General features: G+C 38.6%; 1 protein-coding gene across 3 annotated transcripts in view; it reads right to left on the bottom strand.

Moving 5' to 3' along the window:
• The window catches only part of CEP85L (centrosomal protein 85L), a 104,561-nt gene that overhangs the window by 54,048 nt on the left and 24,041 nt on the right, over positions 1-26,472 (bottom strand). For all 3 annotated transcript variants that reach the window (XM_084203704.1, XM_084203705.1, XM_084203706.1), the window contains one exon: positions 9,392-10,158. In XM_084203704.1, the coding sequence (XP_084059830.1) occupies positions 9,392-10,158 (767 nt within the window). The remainder of the gene's footprint in view (positions 1-9,391; positions 10,159-26,472) is intronic.

Here is a 26,472-nt window from a genome sequence, read left to right on the forward strand (position 1 = left end):
CTCATGACAGATGTTCAGATACCACCTGCACACAATCCTGTGCCATGTGCTCTAGGATGACCCTGCTTGAGCAGGAAGATAGTAGTCCCCTCCAACCTAATCCATTCTGGGATACAGACAGAACAATAATCATAAAAAATGTACACACTTTTTAATGTATGCTGAAACATACTTTAACTATATCCTCTCTGCCAAATTTAGAGCAGACTAATTAAACACATTCATTTAGAGAGCGTTCCCATTTATATTTGGAAGCATATAAACACACTATGGGTTACAGACCAGATACCTGTATTTGCATGGCTATTAATGAATAGTGCCTAGGAGAATACAATTGCAAATTTTTTTTGTGTGAAACCCTGCAAGATCCAGAGACGTCTTATTTAACAACAAATGTAATCCTTTCAGCTTTGTTCTCAATGATAAAAAGTGGGGAAAAAAAGAAAAAAACAAACCAAAACCCAGAACATATATATAAGGATTCTTTTAAGAACTGATGCTACCCTCAATAAGAACCCTATTAATTTAAATTAATTAACACAGGCCCTGTATTTACTGTAGTAATATCTAATTGATTGCTTTAAAAGCTTTTTTTTTTTAAGGCAAAATTATGCCAGAAGTTACACCTTTGTATAAAATGTAAAACTATAAAACACTGCCCTCTTGTGATCTTCCCTAAAAATGTAGCTGATTATTAAAAGCAAGTTTTGGCAACTGTTGGCAGTATTAGGGTTGAGTGGGTTTATATGTTCCTTTCACTTATGTATATATATTTCTATAAATAAACCCCAATTGTTAGGTTATTAATGCTATCTTAAAATAAGTAATTGCATATGTGCTATTAAAAGCACTAAGGACACATCCTCTGCCAGCTCAATCCAGATTCTTGGTAAGTCATTTGCAAGACTGCAGTGGGCCTTAGAAAGCACATTGCCAGCTAAACACAACTGCAGTGCACAATGCCAAACCCTAGAAGGGTAGGAAATACTTCTAGTAACAGACAGACATTTTGCCCAGATAAAAAAGCAGGGGACAGAGGTGTTTCAGCTATAGAGGTATTTTAAAATAAGTAAATTTTCAACAGTCTGTTGCTGAAAGATACTAAGTCTTGAGAACATTCATTCTTTCGAAAGTTCAACAGGCCTGGAAAGTACCATACACATTAATAAAGTCAATGAAGTGCCAAACTGTATGAGAAAATTCAAGCCCTTCCTCCAAGTATTAGTTTTTCAGAAATTGTTCAGTACTGGAATGAAAGTTATCATTAACCTTAATTTTATTTCATTTTATTTTTAAGGTATTTGAGAAACAAGGCTTGTAGGAGCATCCAGAATATTTTTCCAGAAAAAAAAAGAAGTGGCTATTTTAAGCATACAATTTTTTTCTTAAGTGGCAGAAACTAAAAACGAGGGGAAGAGCTATGGACACAATGAAATTCATGTGAACCTACACAGCTTACTAATGAAGGAGCAGCCCTAAGCTCCAATTAAGAGTCTGCTGCAGGCACAAGAGGGCAGACTGATGCACATTATGGATCTTGCCAACAACAGAGGTCTCAACCTGCTACTCAACTTTCTGCTCATTGTCTTGGTTCTGGTGCTTGCGTTTATCCTTGTGAAGCTGATGTGAACTTCTGCAAGGCCCTACTTCCTTCTCAGATTTTGCCCTGTGGACTTTGCAATGATAATGTAGACACTTTAGACCACTTGAATATAAGTATGTGAAGACTGCAGAGGCTGAAGTATCTGACAGTTACAGAGAATGTGTTCACACCCCAAATTTATCAGAAAGCAATGCTAGGAGCTGTGCACAAGCTGTGCACCTGCCACTGAGTGAAGAAAGCACCTGCAGCCCCACTGAGTACCTGAAGAAACCCAAGAATGCATCGGCAGCTACTGTAGTTTCTCATTCCTACAGGTGATTGTTATTTAAAGACCTACAAATTATTTGCAGCATTCAAGGAACATAATTTCTGCAAAAAGGGGGCAGCAGAACTCAAATTTTTAAAATGGGATTTCTGTAGAACGTATACTTAATGGGAAATGACAGCAGGAAGGCAAACCAAAATGCCAGCTTTGAACTGACAGCACACATCAAATTACCTGCGGAGAGAAAAGCACAGATGCTGTAAATGGAAACAAAGGTATCCCTGAAAAGCAGCTTGCAGTAGCAGAGATGGGGATAAGTGAATGTCAAATATGAAGACATTATTATTATTTAGACCTTTTCTGACCACCTGTGGTTCACTGCAACACCTTAAAAGCCAGAAGCCTTCTGTCAAACAGCATATCAAAAGAAGCACATGTCAAAACAACTGAAAAACAAAGGGCCATAACCCAGGGTTATCATAACTCTGGCCAGGAGACCCTTAGCACCAGCACATACACCAGCAGTAGGCACAGCTGCACAAACCCAAGGTGGACTACAGCCTCTGTAAGAGGATTTACCACTTATGCACAGGTCAAGTGAGCAGTCTAGGAGCCCTCCAGCTGTATTTGACAGACCACTTGTTACTTGCCAGTGCCATCATCAGTGCATAGCCTGTCCTCACCTCTTGGCCTGCAGCAAAAACTTCTCACAGGACCTTCTTTTGTGGCTCTTTACAGAGTGATGTACTTTTCCCACAGGGTCCTGGGAAGGAGAATGACCAACAAAAGCACACTTCTGTTGGAATGATTTTCCCGAAGGTAGAGCTAAAAACATGAGAAGTGCTGGGAAAGGAGGGGACCAGAAGCAGATTTTCATACATCACATTGGAGCCAAACAACTTTCTCTTAGCATCTCACTTCCCAAGTGAAACACAGGAACCAACCACAAGAACCACCCAGTATAAACCAAAAAGTATATATTGTACAGTAAATTCATTGCCATTCATATGCATGTTAACACACATGTGTAAGAGGCAGATGTTTTTTTATGGATGGGGGAAGCCCCAGCTCCAGCTTCCTACTGCCAACAAACAGCACATTCCTGATTCAGCACATATACTGCTGAGTGCATTACAGAGCTGATCTATTCATGTTCACACCCAGAACTCCATATGATCACTACTGTTATTCAGTTATCTGCAGGAGACTCATCTAAACTGGATCTATCAACAGGCTTTTCATAGGAAAAGGCAGCTTGCCCAGCACACCCGAAAACTTAAGGAAGTCCTGCCATTAGTAAGTATCCACATTCCACTCTATGCTACCTGCTCCAAAGCTTACAGAGCATTAGTGTGCTGGTTTTATCTGGAATAAAGTTAATTTTCTTCATGGTATAGTAGTTAACATGGGACTATGGATTGGTATGAGTACAAAGTGTAGCTACTATGAAGGAAATTGTGTCTGCCCCAGCCAAACCAGCACAATGGCCTAGAGCAGCACAGATAGTTAAAACAAAAGCTTTTTTCTCTCCTGCTCTGAAATATGCACAATAACCATTTGAAATGGCTTCTGCAAATTACATACCCATAATTTTTTGAAGTTGATAGTTATAGTAGTATGAATTCCAATCTGTTTGCATTTAAAGGAGAAAATTTTGCACAGCTACATTACAATAAGCAATCATTTATTTTTATAATCTTGAAATATTCTGCTTAAAAAAAAATCCGTAAATTTATATACCAGAGATGTATGTGGTAATGGTTACATGGTTTTGTATTACTTAGGAGAATTCCTGTTGATGCTTGACATAGATGGTTCAAAGCACACCAAAACCGCTGTAACAAACAGGAAACCCACTCTAGCCCAAAGCAGAATAAGAACAATTTGCCCAACAAAATGGTTTTTCACTGCTTAGGACTATCTAAAGCTTATTGTCCATATGACCTTCTCTATATTCAGAAGTTTCCCTATCTTAGGGAAACCACTGTGACATCAGTTAGCCCTGACAAAACAGTAAAATCACATATTCCTTTTTAATAAATTAAGGAAGATGGGCCTACTGCCACCAATGAGCATGTATTTCCAGATCAAAAATTAAATCCCAAGGAAGTCTGTGAGAAACTTTGTGTCAGAGCATGGAGAAACAATCCCCAGACACAATTCCAGTAGCCTCCTCTCAGCCAGCCATGAACATGGCAGAATCCTCAACAAATGCTGAAATACACTGCTGAAACTGAAGCATTTTCCAGAGATGACATATAAAGCAGGCAAAGTTACTAGCTAACCAATGCCAAGGCTCTTTTTGCAATCAAGCACAGTCCAAGTTTGCTTTCCGATCATTTGCTGCACTCCAGACTGAACCTACAAGCACCTCATGGAATCCCATTTGCTGGGCTACTAACTTCACAGCAAAAGGAACAGACCATAAAAGCTTACTTATGGCTTACAGTAAAGGAGTTCACTCTGCTAGCTAAAAGTGATAATCCCTCATGTTAAAAAGTTTTCTACTCCTGAAAAGTATGGTTTCATAAAAATGTGATATAGGAAACATATTGATATTAATAATTTTAATTTTCTGATCTGACAGGATTGTAAAAAACTCTAGCTTTGAGTTGATATTTAAGAATAAAATTCTCTGTGGCAACAATGTTATGACTTTTCTTTCAATTAAAGTTTTATAGCTTTGTTTACCAATTTTTAGATATGCATGCAGTTTACTTTATTCCTTTTCTGCTTTGCAAATGAAAATTGTTCTAAACTTCTCACTGCATTAAAACCTAATTTCCAGCAATGTTTATATATATGGTAGGATCAATCTGGTGTTTTCCTCATTTAAAAAAAAACACTAAACCTGGTACATTAAAGAGAAAAGATGCACTTAAGGAATTTCCACCTATTATCTCTGCAATACTCTGACACAATTTAGCACACCGTGCAGAAATCATACAGATGCTCTGTACACTGGAACAAAGAGATTCATACTGCAATACTTGCAACCCCAGACAAAGTTAATATGCAAATATGCAATCTTCTGAAGCTTTGCTTCTTATTATATGATTTCCAACAATTTTAAAGGCATACTTTCATTTTAAATCTAATTTTTGGACTAGCACACAGCATGCACCTACATGCATTCAGATAATAGGATATATAATAGGATCAGACTTTGATTGCTTTTGCTTGAAAATTTTGAAATGCCATTGCTTGAAGACATAGAGCCTTTTAATTTAGATTTTATGTCCTCCAAGTTCAATAAATGGGAAATGTTGTTGTGCATTTTTTTTCTCTTAACACAATCCTTATCACACATTTCCTTGTTCAAAGATCAGCTGTATATTGAAAGCAATTAAACAAGTATATGGTGAAATATAAATTCTGCATGGAAACTGTTTTTATTAAAGCAATATTTCTTTGTTTCAGTGCATAAACTGAACTCCATATTCTGAAAAACTTTTAAAATCTGTTCTGAGGAAATGGGTAGGAGAATGTTTATTTTCAAAAAGCATACATTAAACAACTCACATTAGCTGAGGAAATGAATTTTCACACGCAAATCCATGATATTACACAAATACTAAAGACCAGATTCTCCTTGGAGATTTATTTCTGAAAGGTACAAACATCACACCCACATCACACCCACAGCTGAAGGATGCACCTTCTCTAAGAGGCATTCTGTTGTTTCACAGCACACTTCTGCAGCTGCAAACCTGACCACATCCTGAAGGACAATCACAATGCAGCTGTAGGTCTTCTATCCAACACTCTGAGCTTCCCTTACAATGCACAGGAACATTTCTTTTATAACCCATGGTTTACAGTTGAAATGGAAAAGCCACATGATAGGCGTTATAATTTGGGGAGCAAAGTATAAGAAAAACCACTGAGTTCAGTCAACTTCAGACTACCAAGAAAGCAGAGAAACTTAAGCTTGAAAGTAATTAACATTGGAACAGCTTTTGAGGGGTGTTACATTATACTTTCCATTAGTCTTCAGAGTAAACAAATAGAAAGCTTGTCTGATTTTACAAAAATCAACTCTGAATTAGCATTTTCTATGGTCGACTGTCTATATTAGTCTGTGAGGACATAAAAACTTATTTGTATTGTATATTATTAAGTCCAACAGCTGTTCCTGAACCATCAGTCCTCAAAATCAACTCAGAAAATTGCTGCTGTCTATTCTTACTTCATTAGTGATAGGCTGGAAGAAGGGGAGACTACAGAGTGCAGCTATCTTAAAGATGCACAAAGCAGCTCTAGATTAACAGTTGAAAGGAAAGTTGGTTGTATTCTCTGTTTATGGCAATAGTAGTTTTAAAGCAAAATAATGATAAACTAATTTTTTCAGTCCGAGAAAAACCACTGTATTTCCATCAGAATATATATGTATTAAAAGCAAAAAAGCAAAAGTAGTCCTCACTAAAAGAAAAAAATATATATATAGAGCTGTGGTTTTTGCCCCTTTTATAAATCATCAGCTTCCTCTTATGTCTTCTACTCTATCTTTTAGATATATATTGCACTTGGGATTGCAGTTTTGTTGGTTTCTCAGAAATAATAAAATACCAGTTCCCAGGTACACATGATCTCTGAAAAAAGGCTGCAGCAGAATGATGCTGAGGTTTCTTTAAAAGACAGGTGTCAAGACAGGAAGAATCATTCTTGTTTCTTCATTGCTGCTGGCATCTCTCCTCCTTACAGGTGTAACCTCTGTCAGAAGGACAGGAGGGCAGGGAAGGACAGCAGGGGATGCCTCGAAGAGCCCAAAGTGCTCACTGCTCTTGCACACACTTTAACCTTCACTGGGTCCTACTTCACAACCACATCTCACTTGAGGACATAGATCCCCTTTCAAGGCCCAGCAATATGACTCCACATCATGCCAATGGAAGCACTTGCTAAGGCAATAAGGAATTTCCTCCACAGACATGTAGAACCTACAGGTAAAAAACAAACCAAGACAAAAAACCAAAAAACCAAAAAAACAAAAACAAAAAAACCCCACAAACCCACAAAACAAAAAAAAAGCCCAGCTGAAAAAACCCCCCACAAAACAAAACAATCCAGTTTTCCAGTTTTAGGCCAAATGTCAAATCTCAAAAACTAGAAAGGTGCAGCACTGCTTTTGAATCTAAGCCAAAGATAAGTAATGCTTGCGTTCCCCCTGCTGGCTCTGTCCTCCAAACACAGCTCAGTAGCAAAGCCTGCATGGATGAAAGTTTTGAGTAACTGTAATAACACATACAAGGCTTCATCTGTTTCAAACACTTAACTTTGCCTTCATATGTACTTAAACATGATCAGAGGGAGAAAGCACTTCTGAGACCTGAAGAACAAAAGCTGGGAGTTCTTTTGATCTAAACAAAAATAAATCTCTAAAACACCCATCCTAAACAAAGTGCCTTTAAAGGCACATATAAGATGATGCAGAGGCCTATGCCTAAATAAAGTAAATAAGTAAATAACACTTGTGAAACACCATCTGGAGTACTGCATACAGGTCTGGTATCCCCAGCATAAAGAAGAATGTAGAACTGTTGGAGGAAGTCCAAAGCAGGCCACAAAATTGGTAAGAGGACTGGAGCACTTCCCCTAAGAAAACAGGCTGAGGAAGGTGGGGCTGTTCAGCCTGGAGAAGAGAAGGTTGAGTGGAAACCTCATAGCAACCATCCAGTATCTGAAGGGAGCCTGCTGGGAACTGTAGTGATAGGACATGGAGTAATGGGTACAAACTGAAAAAGGGGAAATTTAAGGCTGACTCCTAGGAAGAAATTCTTTACTGTGAGGGTGGTAAGACATAGAAACAGGTTGCTCAGGGGTGCACTGCCCCAACCCTGGCAGTGTCCAAGGCCAGGCTGGATAAGGCTTTGAGCCACCTGGTCTAGTGGGAGGTGTCCCTGCCCATGGCAGAGGAGGGTGGAATTAAATGATCTTTAAAGTCCCTTCCAACCTTCCAACACTTAACATTATGTCATTCAGTATATTTAAATCCAGGCACAGTAACCTGATCACAAATCTCACAGACAGCACCACTGCTGGCTGCAGCCAGCTACCCATCTCAGGTGTTTGGGAAGACTTGAATGAATGGATAGACCAAGCTCCCTCATGGTACCCTGCTGCTGCTTCCCAAGCCCTTCCTGTTCTCCTCACTCAGTAGGTGCCAACTGGCCCAGTACAGCTGGCAGTGCCCTGGACCCAGCCTCAGCACTGAGCCCATCTCTGTCACTTCAGTTCTGAGAGGACCCCATCAGCCTCTGCTCCCTACCTGCGGAATTCACCAGCACCAGAATCCTTGAAGTGCTTAGAGAAAGATGAGGGCTTCTGCAGCAATAATGGGTGGCCAGCTGTAACAGTGTCAGGTTTTTAGACAGCCCTTAGAGATTACTGTTACTTTGGCCATATTAATAGGCTCCAATTATCTTCAGTTAAAAAAAAAAAAAAAACAAAAACCCAAAAAGAGCCCAACCCCATAAAAACCCAACACAACAAAAACTCAAAACACCACCAAAAACCAAATCCAGATCACCATTATGAGCAAAACTGGATGTTAAGAATCTCTAAATTTGTTGTTCTTTCAATCAATATACAACAGAAGGAACAACAAAACTTGAGCACAATTCTTTGTAAATTACTTCATATACTTCAGGCTGAAGAAAACAGGAAATCTGAACATACTGCTAGATTATTTCTGCTGCGATAATATCCTAATCTAACCCTAAAATGCCTTTCAGAGAAATGTATATATTGTAATCTGGAATTTAGCCAAGCCAAACTTACTACACAGGTAAACATGAACATGTAGGTTTTAAATGCTGCTTTCCTTCACAAACTGTACTTCCCCATTAGGGGAAGAGCTGAAAACAAAGACTGTAAATTGCAATGTTAGAAAGGGTTACCTATCTCTTAAAACTAAGTGCTTGATAATCTCAATATAAAAGTATTTCAAGTATGACACATCAACCACACATACTACCTTATTTAAATAAACCAGATTTGTTGACTACTGTTAGTTGATTTTTATTAGTTAAAAAATAAGGAGTAATATCAAACTGAATTCCATTTTTAAGTGCTAGGCATAAGGAGATTGAACATTCATTCACCCTTGCACGACACAAGTGATTCTTATTTAGCTGAATGCATAAATGCAGCCTCCTTGTAATCCCTTTCAGATCGAAATACCTTCACATTTCCCCCACTATACAGTTACTCTAAAGCTACTAAAAAGGCTACTTGGTGAACCTCTTCCTGTGCCCAGCTTCACATGAAGACGTTCATCCCATGCGGCCAGGCACAATGAATCAGAGTAAACTGTAAGCAGACAGCAGAAATAAAAGGAAACCCAACAAACAACTAATATTGAGAAACAAGCAGCAACAGCCCCAAGCAAAGCTTAAAAATACCATCTCCCCATGGTTAGGGGGACCTGCTCCCTTTGCTGTTTCATTAAAAACTGCCTGTTACTCCTCAGGTCTAACACAGGGTGCCACATGATGGCAGCAAACACCAAGCTCTGGCCTTACCTGCATAGGCTGGTCACCTGCTACTCTGAAGTCTTCAAGCTGCTGCATGTGCCATGCAGGCACACCGTAGGGCTCCTCAGCAGGCCTGCAGTCCAGGGGATTTGCCCGCAGCTGCTCCTTGAGCCACATCTGAGTCCTCACTGCCGGCTGTATGGGAGCTCCGCTCACAGCCTGCGGTCCCAGTGTCGCGTATCTCTGGCCGAAAGCTTCGCAGCCGCCTGCCGCGGGTTTGCTTTCAGGTAAGGCACTGTAGGTCAGGTCTAAGGCGTGTCTCCTACTTGGGGAATCTGGAACAAAGTCGTCTTTGCTGCACGTTTCAAATTTGTATTTGCAGTCCAGTAGAGAAGATCGTTTTTTCCCCATTTCTTTGTCCTCAATCTTTAGCAACTCCATGCTGTCATGCAAACAACTTGGCCCGTTTGTCCTTAATTGAGGTGGCACAGCTTTGTCCGTACCAGCCCTGTATTCCACCGAATGACTACTTCCATCTTGGCTGAAATTATTTGGTGAGCTGAGTTTAGACAAGGAGGACCATTTTCTTACAGGCCTTGCATCTTTCATGTCAAGAGAATTGTCCAGGGCTCCCTGATTTCTGCCTCCTCCTGACCGTACAAAGCTTGTACTCCATTTTGAGCCATCAGACTTGAAAGCTTCCCTGTGTTTGGAAAGTGAAGAGCTGGCACTAGACAGCATCACATGGGCAGTGGGAATAGAAACCAGTGATCGGCTGGGCTTAAATGATGATGTACCACTTGAAGTTGAATGATCTGTAAAGAGAAATTTATCATGTAAATAAGTGCAACACAGAGCTTATTAACATTAGTTCAGATAGGACAAAATATCAAATTCAAGGTGAAATGCAAAAATAGAAAGAAAGAGGTTTCTTGACAAAATAGGGCCTTCTAGATCATTCTAAACCATCAGAATAGAAACTAATTAAAGTGGGAGATTTTCAAGTTTATTTTGCTCAGGTGTCACGATAACAAAAAGAAAAGCGCACTAAGCATTGGCAACAGAAGCTTCAGATAGAATTCTCAGCCTGTGAGCCAAAGAAACCATTGCCAGCTTTAAGGTGGCAGGATGGATTTCTTCCCGACCCCACATAAGCTAAGGAGCTTCTCTACCACAAACAGTAGAGGTGCTCAGGAGTCCCAAGACTGGTTCTCCTTCCATCACCTCTCTTCTCATTTTTGAAGGCAAAACAATTCAATAAATGCACTTGGTAAAATGGCAGTGCTGTAGAGAAGCCAGCTCAATAATGGTTACTTGGACAGAGTTTTCAACCATTCTGGATCTCACCCATTTCCAAGTATGCTTCCTGTGCTGTGTTTGGCTGGGAAAGAGTTCATTTCCTCCACAGTACCTGGTATGGGGCTATGTTTTGGATTTGTTCTGGAGACTGTGTTGGTGATTTAGGGATATTTTAGCACCTGCTAAGCAGTCCTTACACATAGTCAAGGCCTTTCCTGCTTCTCATCCCACCAATGAAGAGGCTGGTGGTACACAGGAGCTGGGAGGGGATGCAGCTGGAAGAGCTGATCCCAACTGAACAAATGGATATTCTGTGGCACCCGGCTCAGCAATAAAACTGGGGGAAGGCTGGTTTGGGGGCTGCTGCTCAGGCAACAGACAGCTGGTGGTGACCAATTGTTTTCATTTGCAGCATTTCTTGGTTCTTCTATCTCATTACTTTTCTTACAATATTTTTCTTCAGGAAAAGACTCTCAGCGAAAGCAGGGATGGAAATGCACAGAAGAAAGAAATGCATCTCCTCTTGCACAGGTAACCCCTTAGCTTGAGGCTGCTGGCTTTGTAACATTCAAGAAAACTAACCTTTGTACTGAACCTTACCCAGAAGCTGAATCTGACACAGCACAAAGTCAGTCCAGCAAAGGCAGCAGTCCCAGGCCTTTTTATATCCCAAGAAAATAAGAGCATATTAGGATTCAAAAAGAACTGACCTATGTTTTAGGCTATGCAGATTTTTAGTAGAAATGTTACATCTGCAAGAGAAAGGTGAAAGAAATCCTGTATATATGTATCTGTAAAACTTAAAACAGTAAAAAATATATAATAGTATTTAATATAGCATTTTCCATCTAAAATACTGACTTAATGTTACCTATACATGGTTTTAAAACAGAAATTAAAACCAATAATAATTAGAAATACATTGTCTCCTTCATTTATTAGATTACAGATGTATTAATATGTGGTAGATTTTTATTTTTCCTTCTCCTAAATTTAATTAAATTAAAAAATAATTAATTTCGAGTTAAGATTTAAACTTCTTCACTTCTAATTCTAAACTTTTCAAGCAGATTTGAACTTGGAATGCCACTTATATCCAAGTACAGCTAATGGATGTCTCCAATAATTTGTCTCAAAGAGAAACTGTAATTTTGGCTTCAAGTTGTCCTAATTAGTCTTCCCATTAATGCTCACTGAAACATATGAGAAAATTCACACTTTTTCTTAGAGCATATTGCTCAAGTCTGCCTTGCCTGCAGGCTCAGCTGGAAAGAGAGAACCGGTCTGCCTTTGGAAACAACTTGCCACACAAAAAGCAGGAAATTCATAGATTTCGTTGAAAATAGGAAAGAATACAGAAAGCATCATGAAACTTAAGAGACATTATTTCTTTTTTAGTCACAGGAATAAGCTCCATCTGGCCAAATCCTGTCAAAGACAACTTTATCCAAGCAGCAGGCTTTTCCCTTCCATACAGGCGGGGGTACGCAAATGCCAGTTCAGACCTGAAAGCGCTCTCTCCGTGGGATTACTTGGGGTTTACTTCACTGATCTGGTATTTATGTGAAGATTACAAACACTCTCAAACTTGTGTGCCTCCAGAGTCTTGCAAAGCTTAAAACTGCTCTCTTTAATGAAAGCCAAAAGAGACATGGGGTTAAAAAAGTAGCTAGATGCTACTGTTTTTTCTTTCAGCAGAAATAAGATTACATGGCAATTTTTTTCTTTTCAATTACCCTACTAAGTTTTTCTTGTGCCCACCACAAAACTCCCTGGAGTACTTCTCTAATAGGCATGAGATTTTAATACCCGATCCAGTACTTCCAAAGCCACATAAATAAGAGAATTGAAAGCACACTATTTTAAAAACACATTACAAGAGTTCTACCATATAATAACAGCAGATGGAATAAAAAATGAAGAACATTTCATATGGCTTTCTTACCATCTTGTGTTACACTTCTGAAATATTTAATTACTGCTTATCTGGCATAGAAAATTATGTAACAGAACCAATTTTGGTCTTAATAAAAAACTAATCACAAAGAGCACAGCAGGCACTTTCTTCTGAAAGGGGGGGAAGAAGAAAGAAACTCTTCAATATAAAGTTAATGAACACTTTCTACTCATTCGCATTTTCCTGTGCTATGCTTTTTAAATTACCGGAAGAAAAACCTCTGAAGTAATTTCTCAGGCCAGACACACCACCCTCATGCAGCTACTTTAAATCCTTATCTGTTGCCCAAAAGTCAGTCAAAACACACGAGTCAGAAAAGGTTTACTATTAGCCCTCAACAACTTCTTAAGCTGCAAAACTATACCAGTGCTATATGAACTCCCATATAAGATACATCTCTGACAAATTCTTCGCTATTCCAGATAAGATATTATCAAACGACAGCAGAGTAATTAATATAGCTACCCAATATTAATAAAAATCAAAATGTATTTGATATATGTGTTTATAGGATGCATGTGTATCTAATGCTGCTGAAAAGCGGTGAACCTTCCTTGTGTGAAGGACTTTGAAATTTGATATTTTATCCAGGGTATAATTAGAATGCCCTGATCATGGAGAAAAACACCAGTATTAAAAGCAGCTGACCTTCTCTTCCTGTCCTTCCTTCCCACCCACCTCCCCAAAACACTGACATAGTTTACCCCAATCCAGGAAAATAAACTGAACTATTCTTACTAACTGAGCAGAAGATAAACAGGGGAAGTCAAGCCTCCATTATACAAATTGAAGGTCTTGAATCTGGCTGTGGTTTAGTGAACAAAAGCTCTGACATTCATTATAGGACCTCAGTTCCTCTGAACTGTTCTCTAGCTCTTAACTGCATGGACCCCAGCAACAGGACACAAACAATTCCAGCATCCAGCATAGGACTGAAGGAGCCATGGGTCTTCCATCTACCATGCAAGTATATGGGTGCTTCCTACAAGTCTCCAAAACAGCTGTTTTCAACAACAGAAGTGTCTAACTCTCCTGTGAGTTGGTTGAAACACAGACATTGGGATGATGGGCCAGCATTAGTAGTACTGATGCTACATGTGTGTTCCTCCCCGCCTACCTACTCACAAACTGGACAGGCCTTAATGCAACAGAGATAATCAGATGAGCCAAATGAGACATTTCAAAGTAGCCAGGCAGGAGGCCAGTTCTTGTAAAAAGTCCTAAGCAGACTGACGCATCATCCTCTGGAAGCAAAAGGATGCCTTTCCAGGGTGCAGCAGCACTCACAGGAACAGTTTGGGCTTGGTTGATTTGTTGGGGTTTTTTGGTGGGGTTTTTTTTTTTGTATTGTCTAGAATTTTTCATCACTCTTTTTACAGGCCTTTTTCATATTACTTGACATTTACTATGTCAAAATATGAGGTGAATGAAGGAAGGAATCTCTGCAAATAACTCTCTTCCAAAGAATAAATAAGAACACGTATCACCGAAAGCTGTAGCAGAAAAGCAGGGAAGCGTTCAGACATTTGACAAGTTTTGTATGAGAAAGAATTCCTAAACATTATTTGTTTATAGAGTCCTGTGTTTGAACAGCAAGGAACTAATATAAAAAAATAACTAACAAAAAACTTACTAGAGAAAAAACATAATACTAAAGGTAATTTTAAATAGTATTAAATGCTAAAATACTTACTGCCAGTGAAATGTCTATGCCTTCAAAGCAGAAACAGTCATATGATGTTTAGAAGCAAGTCCAGTTAATGTCAATTGGAAAAAAGAAGGAAGTTCACTGCCTTCCACCATCACCATCACTGTACTGCCAGTATCAATCAGAATTCTTTTACATAAGATGTGGGTTGCAAACTCCAAGTCAGTTCTACTTTGTTTCACATTAATTGTATGGGATTTTCTGTAATCTACTGTGTTGCATACCAAAGGAATGCAAGTTGCACCTAAAAACTGGCTAGTTTTAAAAGGTGAAGGAATTTAAAAGCTATGTAATTCACAAATAATTTGAACAGTACAATGCTGAATAATATGTGAACTTAGAAGGTTGCAGTTGAGACAGGATCTTCAAAAACTGAAGCAATGTTGTCGCTTTTAGGACTTTGTTTCAGATGAAATACTGGTAAAGTTACTATCCCTGAGCAATGTTATTATAGAGAGATGGAAGAAGGAATAAACGGTAGGACAGCCTCACAGGCCTCCTACAAGGCACAGATATAAAAAAATACTACAAGTCAATTTAAAAGGATTTTTAGTAAGTAGAGCAGAAAGCCATGCGGGAAAGAGTAAAGGCTGCTCCCATAAGTACCAGGATTGCATTCACACTTATGCAAGGAAAGAATTGCAGAGGTAACACTGAGTTCCAGCGAAGGGCAAACAGCTTCTCAGACATCCTTACAAACAAAGGGAATGCTATGTACATATGAATATACTTGAACAGAAACTTGCTTACACATCCCATCTAATTTATCAAGACCTGGCCATTTGGTGTCCATCTTCCTTATCCTTCTCCTCTACATGTAATGAATTTGCTTTCCCCCCAGTTGTGACTTCTCATTCTTTTCCACACCCTTGAGGCAAACACACCTTCTCCCTTGTTTGACAGAGAGGTGATAGGGTAACAACAATCATTCTCAGAGTAAGTAATGAGGACAACACTCTCAATTTGCAAACAATACAAAAAAAAGGGCAAGTGAGAAACAAGTATGTTCTAAAATTTATTAAAGTTTAACAAAGAAACTGTCACTGAACAAGAGAAAATTATGCCTCCTCACTGAGCAAATGAAAAATACTTACTCAAAGAAAATAACTTGTATTTCCCTGCTTTCACATTATTCACATCCTATTTTCATCTTACCACATAAAAGGTTGCCTTGCTTCACTTAGATTTACCTGAAAACACAGTATTTTCTCTAGCACACAGTACTGACAAGGAACATGCCTTATAGGAGCTACTACTTTGTATTAAGCTGCTGTATTTCTGGTACTGAAATACTCTTTCACAAATCCGCTCTTTGATGAAGTCTCATTAGGGCACAGCCAACACTCATCAGCTTTGATTTTTTTAAAGAGTGTTGTCCCATGCTAGACAGGTCATCCTTGTACCTTAACATCAGGTTCCCACCATGCCTTCCAAGGTAGCAGACCTGGCAAACACCTCATTAGCAAAGTTCTAAAGATTCTAGCAGCAAGAACACACAACTAAGTAACACAGTGGGCCACACCTTCATATGATCTCACCCTAGCACTACAAATCAATCTCCGCATTCCACATCCCATTTCAAGAGCTGAAACTCTTAATTCCATCACTTAATTTAGATGACAGAGGCAGTCTGAGCATCTTCCCAAAGAACTGCGCATGAGTGATCACAAGAAATCAGAAGCACCAAAATGAAGCACACAGAGATATAACATTTTCTGATCCTACATGATCAGTTAAAAAAAACACTACACAGGAGACAAGCTCTGTAGAAAGTGTTAGTTTACTCCCATGTGCCGCTGCAGTCAGATTTGAGGTCAAAGTTCTCAGTACTAACTGACATTAAAATACATTTGGTAGAATGACCTGTCATCCAAAACATTCCTCATTAAAAGTTAATACACATTTCCCTGACTTATATAGCTGGTTTGAGTTTCAATTTTTTTTGTGCAAGAAAATACTGGGTAAAATGATCCACATTCTGTTTTAAAATAAACTTCTTTAAACTAAGCTGTTTGGCATACCAATTACAAGACTCAAATAAGAAAATTTTACATGTGTTTCAACAAACGAAGCTTAACAAAAACTTCTAACAACAGTTTGTGTTTTGCGAAGGTTGACTTCAGGGAGACTGTACCAGGGCAACGCAACATTTTTTTGATAGGGGAAAACAAATACAAACTCCACGAGCAAACAGAAGAAGGCAAGTGCATGTGAGTGGTACAGTAAACCTTAATGAGGTCTTAACACTCATTAAGTATGTATATATATACATGCAGAGACTAAAAAGAAAAGCCCTAAGCCCCCAACACACCAGATACACACCAAGTAGATCTGTCCTGCCCCAGGGATCTAGCAGAACTGGTATTTCAGGACACACAAAAAAAAGTGCTGCCTATTAATATTTCTGTGAACTGCCAATTTACCCAGCAATATCTAGGCTAATAATACTCAGCTGGGGAATCCATGACTCCAAAAGAGAAGCATCTTAGAAAAAATTTAGTAACTTCTACTCTTGAGCCAGATCTGGGTCAACTTAGCTCACTTAAATGAAACCCAGATTCAGAAAATGATGTAACAGGGGACTGTAAAGGAAAGTAGCAGTGTATAGAGGTGAGATGCTGCCACTCCAAAATGAAGTGAGCATTGGTCCTGCACAACAAGGGCAGTTCTGATGAGCAGGCACACATTTCAAAAAGCAGCAGGCAAAATTTGTTTTATAGGAAAAGATTATTCAGCAGAGAAAAATAAATTACAGCAAAGTCAACTGCCGCAAGATTCTACTCTTGTTTTCCCTACTCTACTCAATTATTCCAGAAGCCAATTTTGAGAATTGAAATGAATGTTAGATTCATTAAAAGAACAAGTGACAAATACAATACCATGGGATATTTAACTGAAGCAGAAAATATTTCACAGATTTGATCTGAGCAAATAGTCTAAAGCAAACAGCAGGTAAGCCCAAAAGCAAATTCTAAACAAGTTATTTATGACTGCTATTGGTCCAAGCTCGCAATGGCCATCTGCTAAATTAATCTGTAAAGAGAAAGGCTAACCTAACTTATATAAAAATCTCTTTAGATGAGAAAACTGAGCATGTTAATATAGAAGTGTGTCTTTAAAAAATGAACTTGCTTTACCAGAGTACAACAAACCTTTTGATTTATGCACTTTGCCTCTTCAACCAAAGATATCACAAACCCACTGTCAAATATAATAGCCAATTCTAGAAACACTACAGAATAAAGGATGCTCTGAACAACCATTTTCAAAAAGCTAAACTCTCCCAGCAGTAAGTGACACACACACACAAAGAAACATCCCATCCTCAATGTGTTCTCTTGATGCGCCTCTCTGCACTAAGTTTCAGCTTTGGTGCTATTTTGCTGCAATACATGTATAGCACCTGAGAGAGAGCTGTGCTACAGGATGTTCACAGGCTGCTGTGTGAGCACATGTGAGTTACACGCAGCTGGCCACCAAAAAACAGTAAAGAATATTATGCATGCAATGTGCATGCTCTATGCAAAAGAGCACAAACCAAGCGAAATTTGAATCCCACAGCATTTATCTTCTCCAGCCATCTAAGAGCTATTTTTAAGAAAGTTATATAACTAAGTAGAACAATTTTTAGATTAACGGGTTCTATTTTCACCCCCCCAGATAAGAGGATAAAGCAATATTCCAGAACAGCAGTCACGTAAACAGGCAACTTGATTTCCTTGAAACAGAAGCATGAGTGAAAACCTATACTGCCACAGGGAGTTTCTTTTGTAGTTAGTTGTCTCATTTTTTTAGAAGTCTAGATCTTAACTTGCATTTGCCCTTTTATGAAGGCCATCTACAGCTTCCAATTCCATTTTCCAGCAACAAGCACTTAACAGTGAAGACATAAAGAAATCAAATATCCCCCTAGGACCTTCTTTAACAGCAATGGCTAAAGGGGAAAAAAATACTGTGGATGCCACAATATATCTGTTCTCCTTCCTTTCTGTATCTGCAAGACACCCATGCCACAAATACCATCTACTTCAGCAGCCATCACATACCTCCTCCTGCTGGCATTATTTTTTCATCCCCAGCTGGGGATGACTCAAAAAAACTAGAGTAACTTAGCCCATCAGAACAGAAATCCACCCTTGCCCTCCAGAGGGGGATAATTCTAGGTATTTTTGTTCTCTGCAAGAGAACACCCAGTACCAGGTACATACCTACCCTTTGCTATACTAAGACAGATGCAAGCTGTGTGTTCTCAGTCTCCACAGGCAACTTATTTGTATCGTCCCAACTCTCAAACTTGGCTCTGACACCATCTCCTACAACAACACTCCCAGATTAGCTAGGCTGATATCTTTCAGCAGCAAAACTACCTCACCTAAGACATGAAGGGCAAAGGATGTGCAAGTGAAGACAAACTCACGTGAGGAGTTAAGAGATGCTCTCTAACACAAGGGACCAGAGCAAAACCTGAGGGCTGCCCAGAGAGAGCTATCATTCCAGAGAGTTAAAACTCTGTGGCTGATCCACATTTTCTTAATAACTACAGGTAGAAATAGAGCCCTCAATTCAATGTCAAGTAACTTTAGAAGGTTAAATCCCACTTTCAAGGAGACTGGAGTTTCTGGCTATGTTTTTGAGATAATTATCCACTAGTGACAGTTTAACCCCTCTTTCTACTAAGATTTTGTATTGAAAAAATTAAAAAATTATTAAATATTAAAATATTTAGAGTCAGCTGGTACCTGTTATCCTCACCACAGAGCAGTGAATCTCTTGGTTCACAGACCACCGGGAATAGCTCTAAACAGGACCAGCACCCGTCAGTTTTATGCCAGGCCAGACAAGTAGGGAATAGAGAACACACCTTCATTTTTTTCTCCCAATCGCACACTTGAGCTTAATTTCCTCCACTGATCTCCCTCAGCTGAGCTTTGCACAGTAGTCATCCTCCTAGCTCACCTCTGTATTCTCACTTCAGGAGCCCCAGCCCAAACCTATAATCATAGAACAGAATCATTTAGGTTGGAAAAGATCTTCAAGATCATTAAGTCCAACTGTTAACCCAGCACTACCAAGTCCCACACTAAAACCTCAAGCACCATATCTATTTGTTATCTCTTGAAAACCTCCAGGGATGGTGACTCAACCACTTCCCCAGGCAGCCTGTTCCAATATCTGACAGCCCTTTAATTGGTAACTCTTCCAAGTATCACAGAGACATTAGAACACATGTACATTACTCGGATGGAAAAAGAAATCCTTTAACAGGCAGAAGCAGGTGCTGTGAGCAGCCCCAGCAGCGAGGCTGCCGTGGGTGCAGTGAGGCAGGAGCACACTGCTTGCTGCCCCTCACTGCTTCACAGCAGGACTGTCCCTGTCTGACTCCTTCCTCCTGCTGCAGACCAAGGTCAGCCCAGGTCGCCAAGCGCAGCCAGCCTGCCTTGCTGCAGCGCTGCTGCTGCTGTACGCCTCTTGGAAGCACTTCATGGGCCACAAGCAATTTACTTAATACACTTTGGGAATGCCTGCATCAAGCAGGAATCCCTTCCAAGGGCAAGAAACCATCCCTAGCAACACCAAAAGTTCAACGGGTGCTTTGAGAGTAACTTAACTCACTGGGGAAGTCGCTCTCCTTGATGCTGATCCCCAAATGGTAGAAGAGGTGGTATCACGTTAAAAGTAGCTCATATTCAACTGGAGTAGGTCTGTTGCAGACCTAGCAGTCTACTTAATTACTTACTAAGATTCGGGGAAAACCACAATAAGAAATTTGGGACATTTAAATAAGAAAAAAAAGGGGGGGGGGGAAGGAAAAAAAGTTACTAAAACCCTGTAAAGTAAAAACAGGAAGAAGTAAAATACAATGTTACAGAAATAGCTTTAGCGCTCTATTTCCTAACCTTTATATTCCCAGTTTTGCTACTCTACCCTTCATTTACCATACATGAACCCCACCTTCCCTTACAGTTTCTTAAACACATCAGAGCTTTGATAACAAATTAACAGCCTACTCCACATGTAGGTCACCATCTGGAACTCAACTCAGGTCACAGAGGATTAACTTTAAATTGGATTGTAGCACAGCTCTATATCCTACAGAAGAAGCCACATCTCATACTTCAAAAACTAAGTATCATTATCTGTATTTTCCAAATGAAGAACAGGAGACAAACTCTTCCAACAATTAGACTGATGTCACTTATAAACTTTACCTGCTTCCTCCCACTGCTCTTTACACTGAGTGGTACTGACTACCTTGGTTACCTTTTTAAATTTCACAAATTCAAGCAAAACAAAGTAGTAATAAACTTAGGGGAAAGGAGTGTAAGATCCACCTGGAACTCCCAGCATTTTCTTATAGCAAAATTCCTATTACTAACAGAAACATTTCTTAAAGCAACAGTGGCAACAAGAAGACATGGAAGAGTTTCTGCATTCCATCCCACAAAACTGATTACAATATAATAAACAGATGTGGAAAACCTTTTGCTTTCATGCACCATTTGGCTTTCACTGTTTTGACTCCAGCTTTTAACATTCTATTTTTCAGGCACACCTGTGGAGCCATGGTACTAAGACCACTAATAACAGAGAGTTGTTCCAATTCTAATACAGAATTTACCTACAGCAGAAAACAAAGGCTAGGGATTCACAGTTCTGTACTGCCCATAAACAACTTCTCCTCCAGGATGCCCAACCATCATATACCCTGAGAACTTAATTTTAGGTGTTTTTTGGAGGACAGTTTGAGCAAAAGTAAATGCTACAAAGGAGAAATTAGCAGTGTTAATTCTGAGAGTGTATTTAGAACCAAATTTCACACTCTTTGGAGGATTTCTGTACTTTAAAAAACAAGCCTCCACTCCAGAAGGGAACTATTACTTCCTTATATGTCCATCCACAAAGAAGCCATGAAATATCATTTTAAAGGCTGGAGGAAAAACAAACCCAAAGTTCATGCATGCATTAATTCTTAAGAGTGTGTTTTCACTGCAAGTAGTCTGTCTGTATAAAGACAGGTCTATACTATTAAAATGAATCTGTATGTCACACATTTTTTAGAAGTATCCTGGAAATTAAATTGTACCCTTTGACAAGACTGGCTGAAAGATCTGATTTTAATTATAACCAATGCTTAAATAAACTGATAGTGAATCAGGAGAGAAACACGTAATGACCAGTAGATTATTTTATCACAGCTTTTCCTACTGAAGAGATTTAGCCTTGTAAATAATTTCTAAAATAAATTTTTAAAAAATTAACAGCAGTTTAGAGCTTCTCCATTCTTTCACTGGCAATCCATTTCTGAAGTTGTCTTTTCCCCCACTTTCTATGCCAAAAGAGTTTAGTGCCTTGACATTACAACGACTTGAAAATTTCATGATTAGCCCACTAATTAAATGAAAGCAATAAATTCAACTAAATCCTAAAAGCAAGAAAATATAAGTAATTAATTACGAAAAATGCTTTAACAGAATGTTTCTCATCCTGAAAGACCAGAAGTTCCTTTGCCAAATCGTATATATGTCAGGCACCATTTGGTCCACTGAATTCATCCTCCCTGGAATGAAACACACTTGCAACAAATTATATCAGCAGTCCCAGATTAAAAGACTTATCTACTGCAGAAAACAGAACTCTAACCCAACTACAATTTGCATATTTGAGATGATTTCTGTATTATTTAAGATAAAACATACTAAAGCATTCAAAACAAAAAGAAGATGCTATACACACACCCACACAAAAAGAAGACCTTCCTTGATGCAGTTTGGGATTTGATCACCTTAATTTTAGAAATCAATCTGGCATCTCAATTCCTGGCAGTGAATTACCTAGCACCTGAATGGGGATGCTGGTTCACTGCCAACACACCTCCTTGAGTACCCACGGCATCTCCAGCTCTACTGAACACAGCCCATCATGCTTACACACAGCATATCACATGACATAAAAACTGCAGCTATTTTAAGCGCTGCTACCTGTACTACCACCCAGTTTTAGACTTCATTTAAACAGAAGAGGGGTTCACTGTTTACAGACAACTAACAAGCCTGAACACAAACAATCTGAATTACATCTTCCTTCAATGGGTTTAGTGATCACTTCTCTCTGCTCCCCAGGAATACTTGAAGACAGAGTTTTTATGCCCTTCTTGTCTTCTGTGATGTGCACAATTAAAAGTACAGAACAAGAGGTGGGAGAGCAGAAAATGTTTCAATTGCTGCCTTTGATAATGGAAAGAATTTAGTGTTTACAAATTTATTTCCAGTTGTTGGCTCATACATTTGGATATTTATAGTACTTATCACTATGGCATCCAAGCACATTAGCAGTGCTCTGATCCCCAGAAAGAAAACAAAACAAAACTGTTTCTTCTCCGCTCTCCAGCCTGTTAAGAAACCCCTCAGTTAAAGTGGGGAAGCATGGCATGTTCCAGAAATAAGAGAATTCTTTTCAAAAGGTAGACTCCATTTCAGATCTAATTTTTTAATCAGAACAAGCAGGGACCAAAGTCTATCATAAAAGTTGGTGTGGTAGACCTGAGACCTGATCTCTGGCTCTCAAATAAAGTCAGTTCCATAACCACTAGCTAAGAAAGTCTGAACTGCATACTTACAGAAAGCATTTAAATTTAACAAAAAATTAAAAATTAAATCTGTCTAATTATGTTAATAACTGAAGTCATCTTCCACCCCAGAGAAATGCAAGACGGTAATTTTGCGCAATGCGGTATCCACAGTGCTCATCAGTTACCCAATAGCACCAGTAAATCCCTAACATAGCAAACTGTAATGGCATTCAGCCCACATCCCAGCTACCAGGATGAAATCTGAAACTCTGCAAAGGGTAGCAATTTTAGAAGCTACACACAGATCTTCACATCCCTGCTCAAGTGGGTTAAGGTTATTGATGCACTTCAGCTTCAGAAGAGAGGTCAACACAAATGATTTTTGATAATCAAAATTAGCAGGCTTCACCTTGCACAGAGTATTTTTATAATCACACACTGCTTAATTCCCTTTTGCATCTTGGGCTAACACTTATAAGCAAATTAGACACGATTACAATATTGAAATAATGAAGTAGCAAAAATAAACTGAATCAATAACTATTATAAACACTGAATGCAAGAATGGCTTCTTAACAGAACCTCCAAATATCTTTACTTACCCTGTCTTTTTGTAATGCACTTTATTTTAAGATTTCCATTTATATCTTTAGTAATTAAAAGCCAAAAACATTAATGATGTTGGAAAAACAAGCATGGTAACTTATCTATATATATATGCAAACAGAAACTCTCATATAAAGCATATTAATAAATCTGTTTATATAAGCACATGTAATAAAATAAACTGATTTAACCAGCCTTACAAATCAGTAAGCTTCAGAAGATACAAGAAAAAAAAAAATATTTATGCTTCTTCAAGTCTGGTACCAGACTTCTGAAACACAGAATTCCACCAAGCATATCCTGCTCCAAGTCCCACACTTCTCTCAACAGCTGGAATAACACCCACTCATGTAAGCATCAGACTAATTAATGTTCTTTAACTTTTACAAAAGTTAAAGGGTAAATTAAGGGTATACTACTCTTATGGGAGTACTCCATACTCCCAGAACCACATAAACATATACTTTTGGCCATAAGTCACATGTTTTATTAAATCTACTAGACTACGCTACCTGACAGAACTAACTAAAGTAAAAACTCATACATAGTCATAATATTCCCACCTACTTTTGAATTCCCATTTCACTCCAAAACTTCAGAAGTAGATAATTAAGAGATTCTGAATTTTTCACATTCCTCACCTTCTTCCAAAATAATCCATTACCGTTTCCATTAAGGATTAAATAAATGTTAATTTGCATTAAAAAATAAAATTCTACTCATGGGTAAACATAAAACCTTCCATTTTTGTTGTCCACTTATCATGTCTACACATAGACCACTTCTTCATACTCCACAACAGTCTGGTTACATCACTTATTGATGTAGAAAAACATGTAGAAAAACAACACAACTATCCCAGATCTTATTTCACAAAGGAAAATAAGAAAAAAATCAGCAGGAACAGAAGGAAGAAAGTACTACTGCAACATCTCATAAAGATATTCTAAAATCTGAAATACTACCAGCATAAACCATGAACTGTTCCTTCTTTTATTTACATAACATACTGATCTTTTCAAGTGAAGACACAAGTGTTACAAGAATGGAGCCATTTGGAACAGCAGAAATCACGGATTTTAAAACAGGAATTTGGCCAGAACAACCTTTTAGTACTTTACTTTTTTCTTTCTTTCTTTCTTTTTTTTTTTTTTTTTAATGGCCCTCCTGTACTCAAGTCCTCTTTTCTGAAGTCCTCAGTGTCAACTAGTAAGATCATCTGAATTCCTGATCAAGGTGAGAAAGATTTCATGTAAAGGCCTGAATGTGGAAAGCATATCTATCCTGTGGGCTGCTTGAAGTCAGATTTGTTTTCCCCCCTCTTCTTCCTGAACTCCACTAGAGGAGAGGAGATGGGGGAACAATGCAATCTGAAAAGGAATACCAAACTGGGGGACATTGAGGAATTGAGGAGAGAGAAAGCAACCAAAGGTCCCCTTCAGACATGTCCCAGGGAGAGCACACTTCAGTTTTACAGAAGCCAAGACTCACTTCACTCAGAGCCTTTCAGAGGCTGTATTAGACAACAGATATCCAAGCAACCACCACAAGAAATTGCACTTGTTTTCACAGAATCAGAGAATGTCTTGAGCAGAAAGGGCATCAAAGATGATCTTGTTCCAACCTCTCTGAAGTGTGTTTTCTTCACATAAGATTTTTTTTTATCATAAGCATTTTTTCTCCTAATCTAAACAGGGCATAATAGTAAAAAACAAGAATTCTGCACATCTTATTTGAATTCTCATTAGTCTAAAAATTTTTTCAACTAAACTTCTTTTGTCTACGAAGATTTCTCTAACACATGAGGAGAACCCCATTATGGATGCCCCAGTGAATCCAATTCCCTTTCTATCACTCTGAACATATTTTTAGTTCAGTTTTCCAGCTGAGCTAATTAGAATTTAAACCTTGCCATCACTCTCAACAGCAAAGTATGACTGCATGCAGATGGCTGATGCAATGAGAAAGAAAGAAAGAAAGAAAGAAAGAAAGTACTTTTAACCATATCACCTCTCTAAAAAAAAGCTTATTGCAGAAACTCCTCTCACCCAGTTAAAAAGTGTCTGCTTCTTTAGAATTTTTATGTAAGATAGAACTATAAACTATAATCCTGTCCTGAATCTCTAGGCTACTCCTACAGATTAAAACTTACAAACAGGAAAACTGAAAACCTCCTGCCCACTTCATACAATAAATGCCATTGTTTAAATCAACCAAGAAAGACAGTTCCATTCTTGAAAATACAAAATATTTTTAGCCTTTGACAGGGATAGATTAATCCCTGATGGAAAAGGATGTGCCACTAAGAGTTTATGATAGTTACACAACATAAGAAAAATGCACATAATATAGTCTTCTGATTCATAGACCAACATCAAGACTAGAATCATCCTGTATGCTTAAAAATAGCAGTCCAAACACAGGGACACATTCAATGCAAGATGTATCAAAAATATATACATGTATTTAAACTCTGGTTTATAGTCTTCAGACTTGCTAAAAACAACAGGAAATAACATGAACTAGTACACAGTTTTGGCCATTTAAAAAAAAAAGAAAACAATAACAACCCACTCTCACACCTTCCCCCACTCCTCAAAAAATACATAAATGTCAGGTAGTTAGATTAGTTAAATTTATTTGACTGTTCCTGGTCGTAGCAGACAAAAATAAGGGTCAACAAAAGAAAAACTATGGCTTGGTAGGTTCTGGCTGGACATCAGGGAAAAATTCTTCACAAGGACATCTTATGGCACTGGGACAAGGTTATTCAAAGATTTTGAGGTACCTGGGAAGGTTTTCAAGAATCAGAAAGACAAAGTCAGGGCTGACCTGGTCTGTTTTGGTGATGATCCTGCTCTGAGCATAGGGCTTGAAACAGAAGTCTCCTGCAGTCTTCTCCAAACCACATTTCCACAATTTAATAGCATGAAAATATGCTAATTCTTTCTCAAGGAGGCTAAAATCCTTATTAATTTTGCATTAAAAAT

This window comes from Fringilla coelebs (assembly GCF_963513975.1).
Source record: "Fringilla coelebs genome assembly, chromosome: 3".
Taxonomy (NCBI): domain Eukaryota; kingdom Metazoa; phylum Chordata; class Aves; order Passeriformes; family Fringillidae; genus Fringilla; species Fringilla coelebs.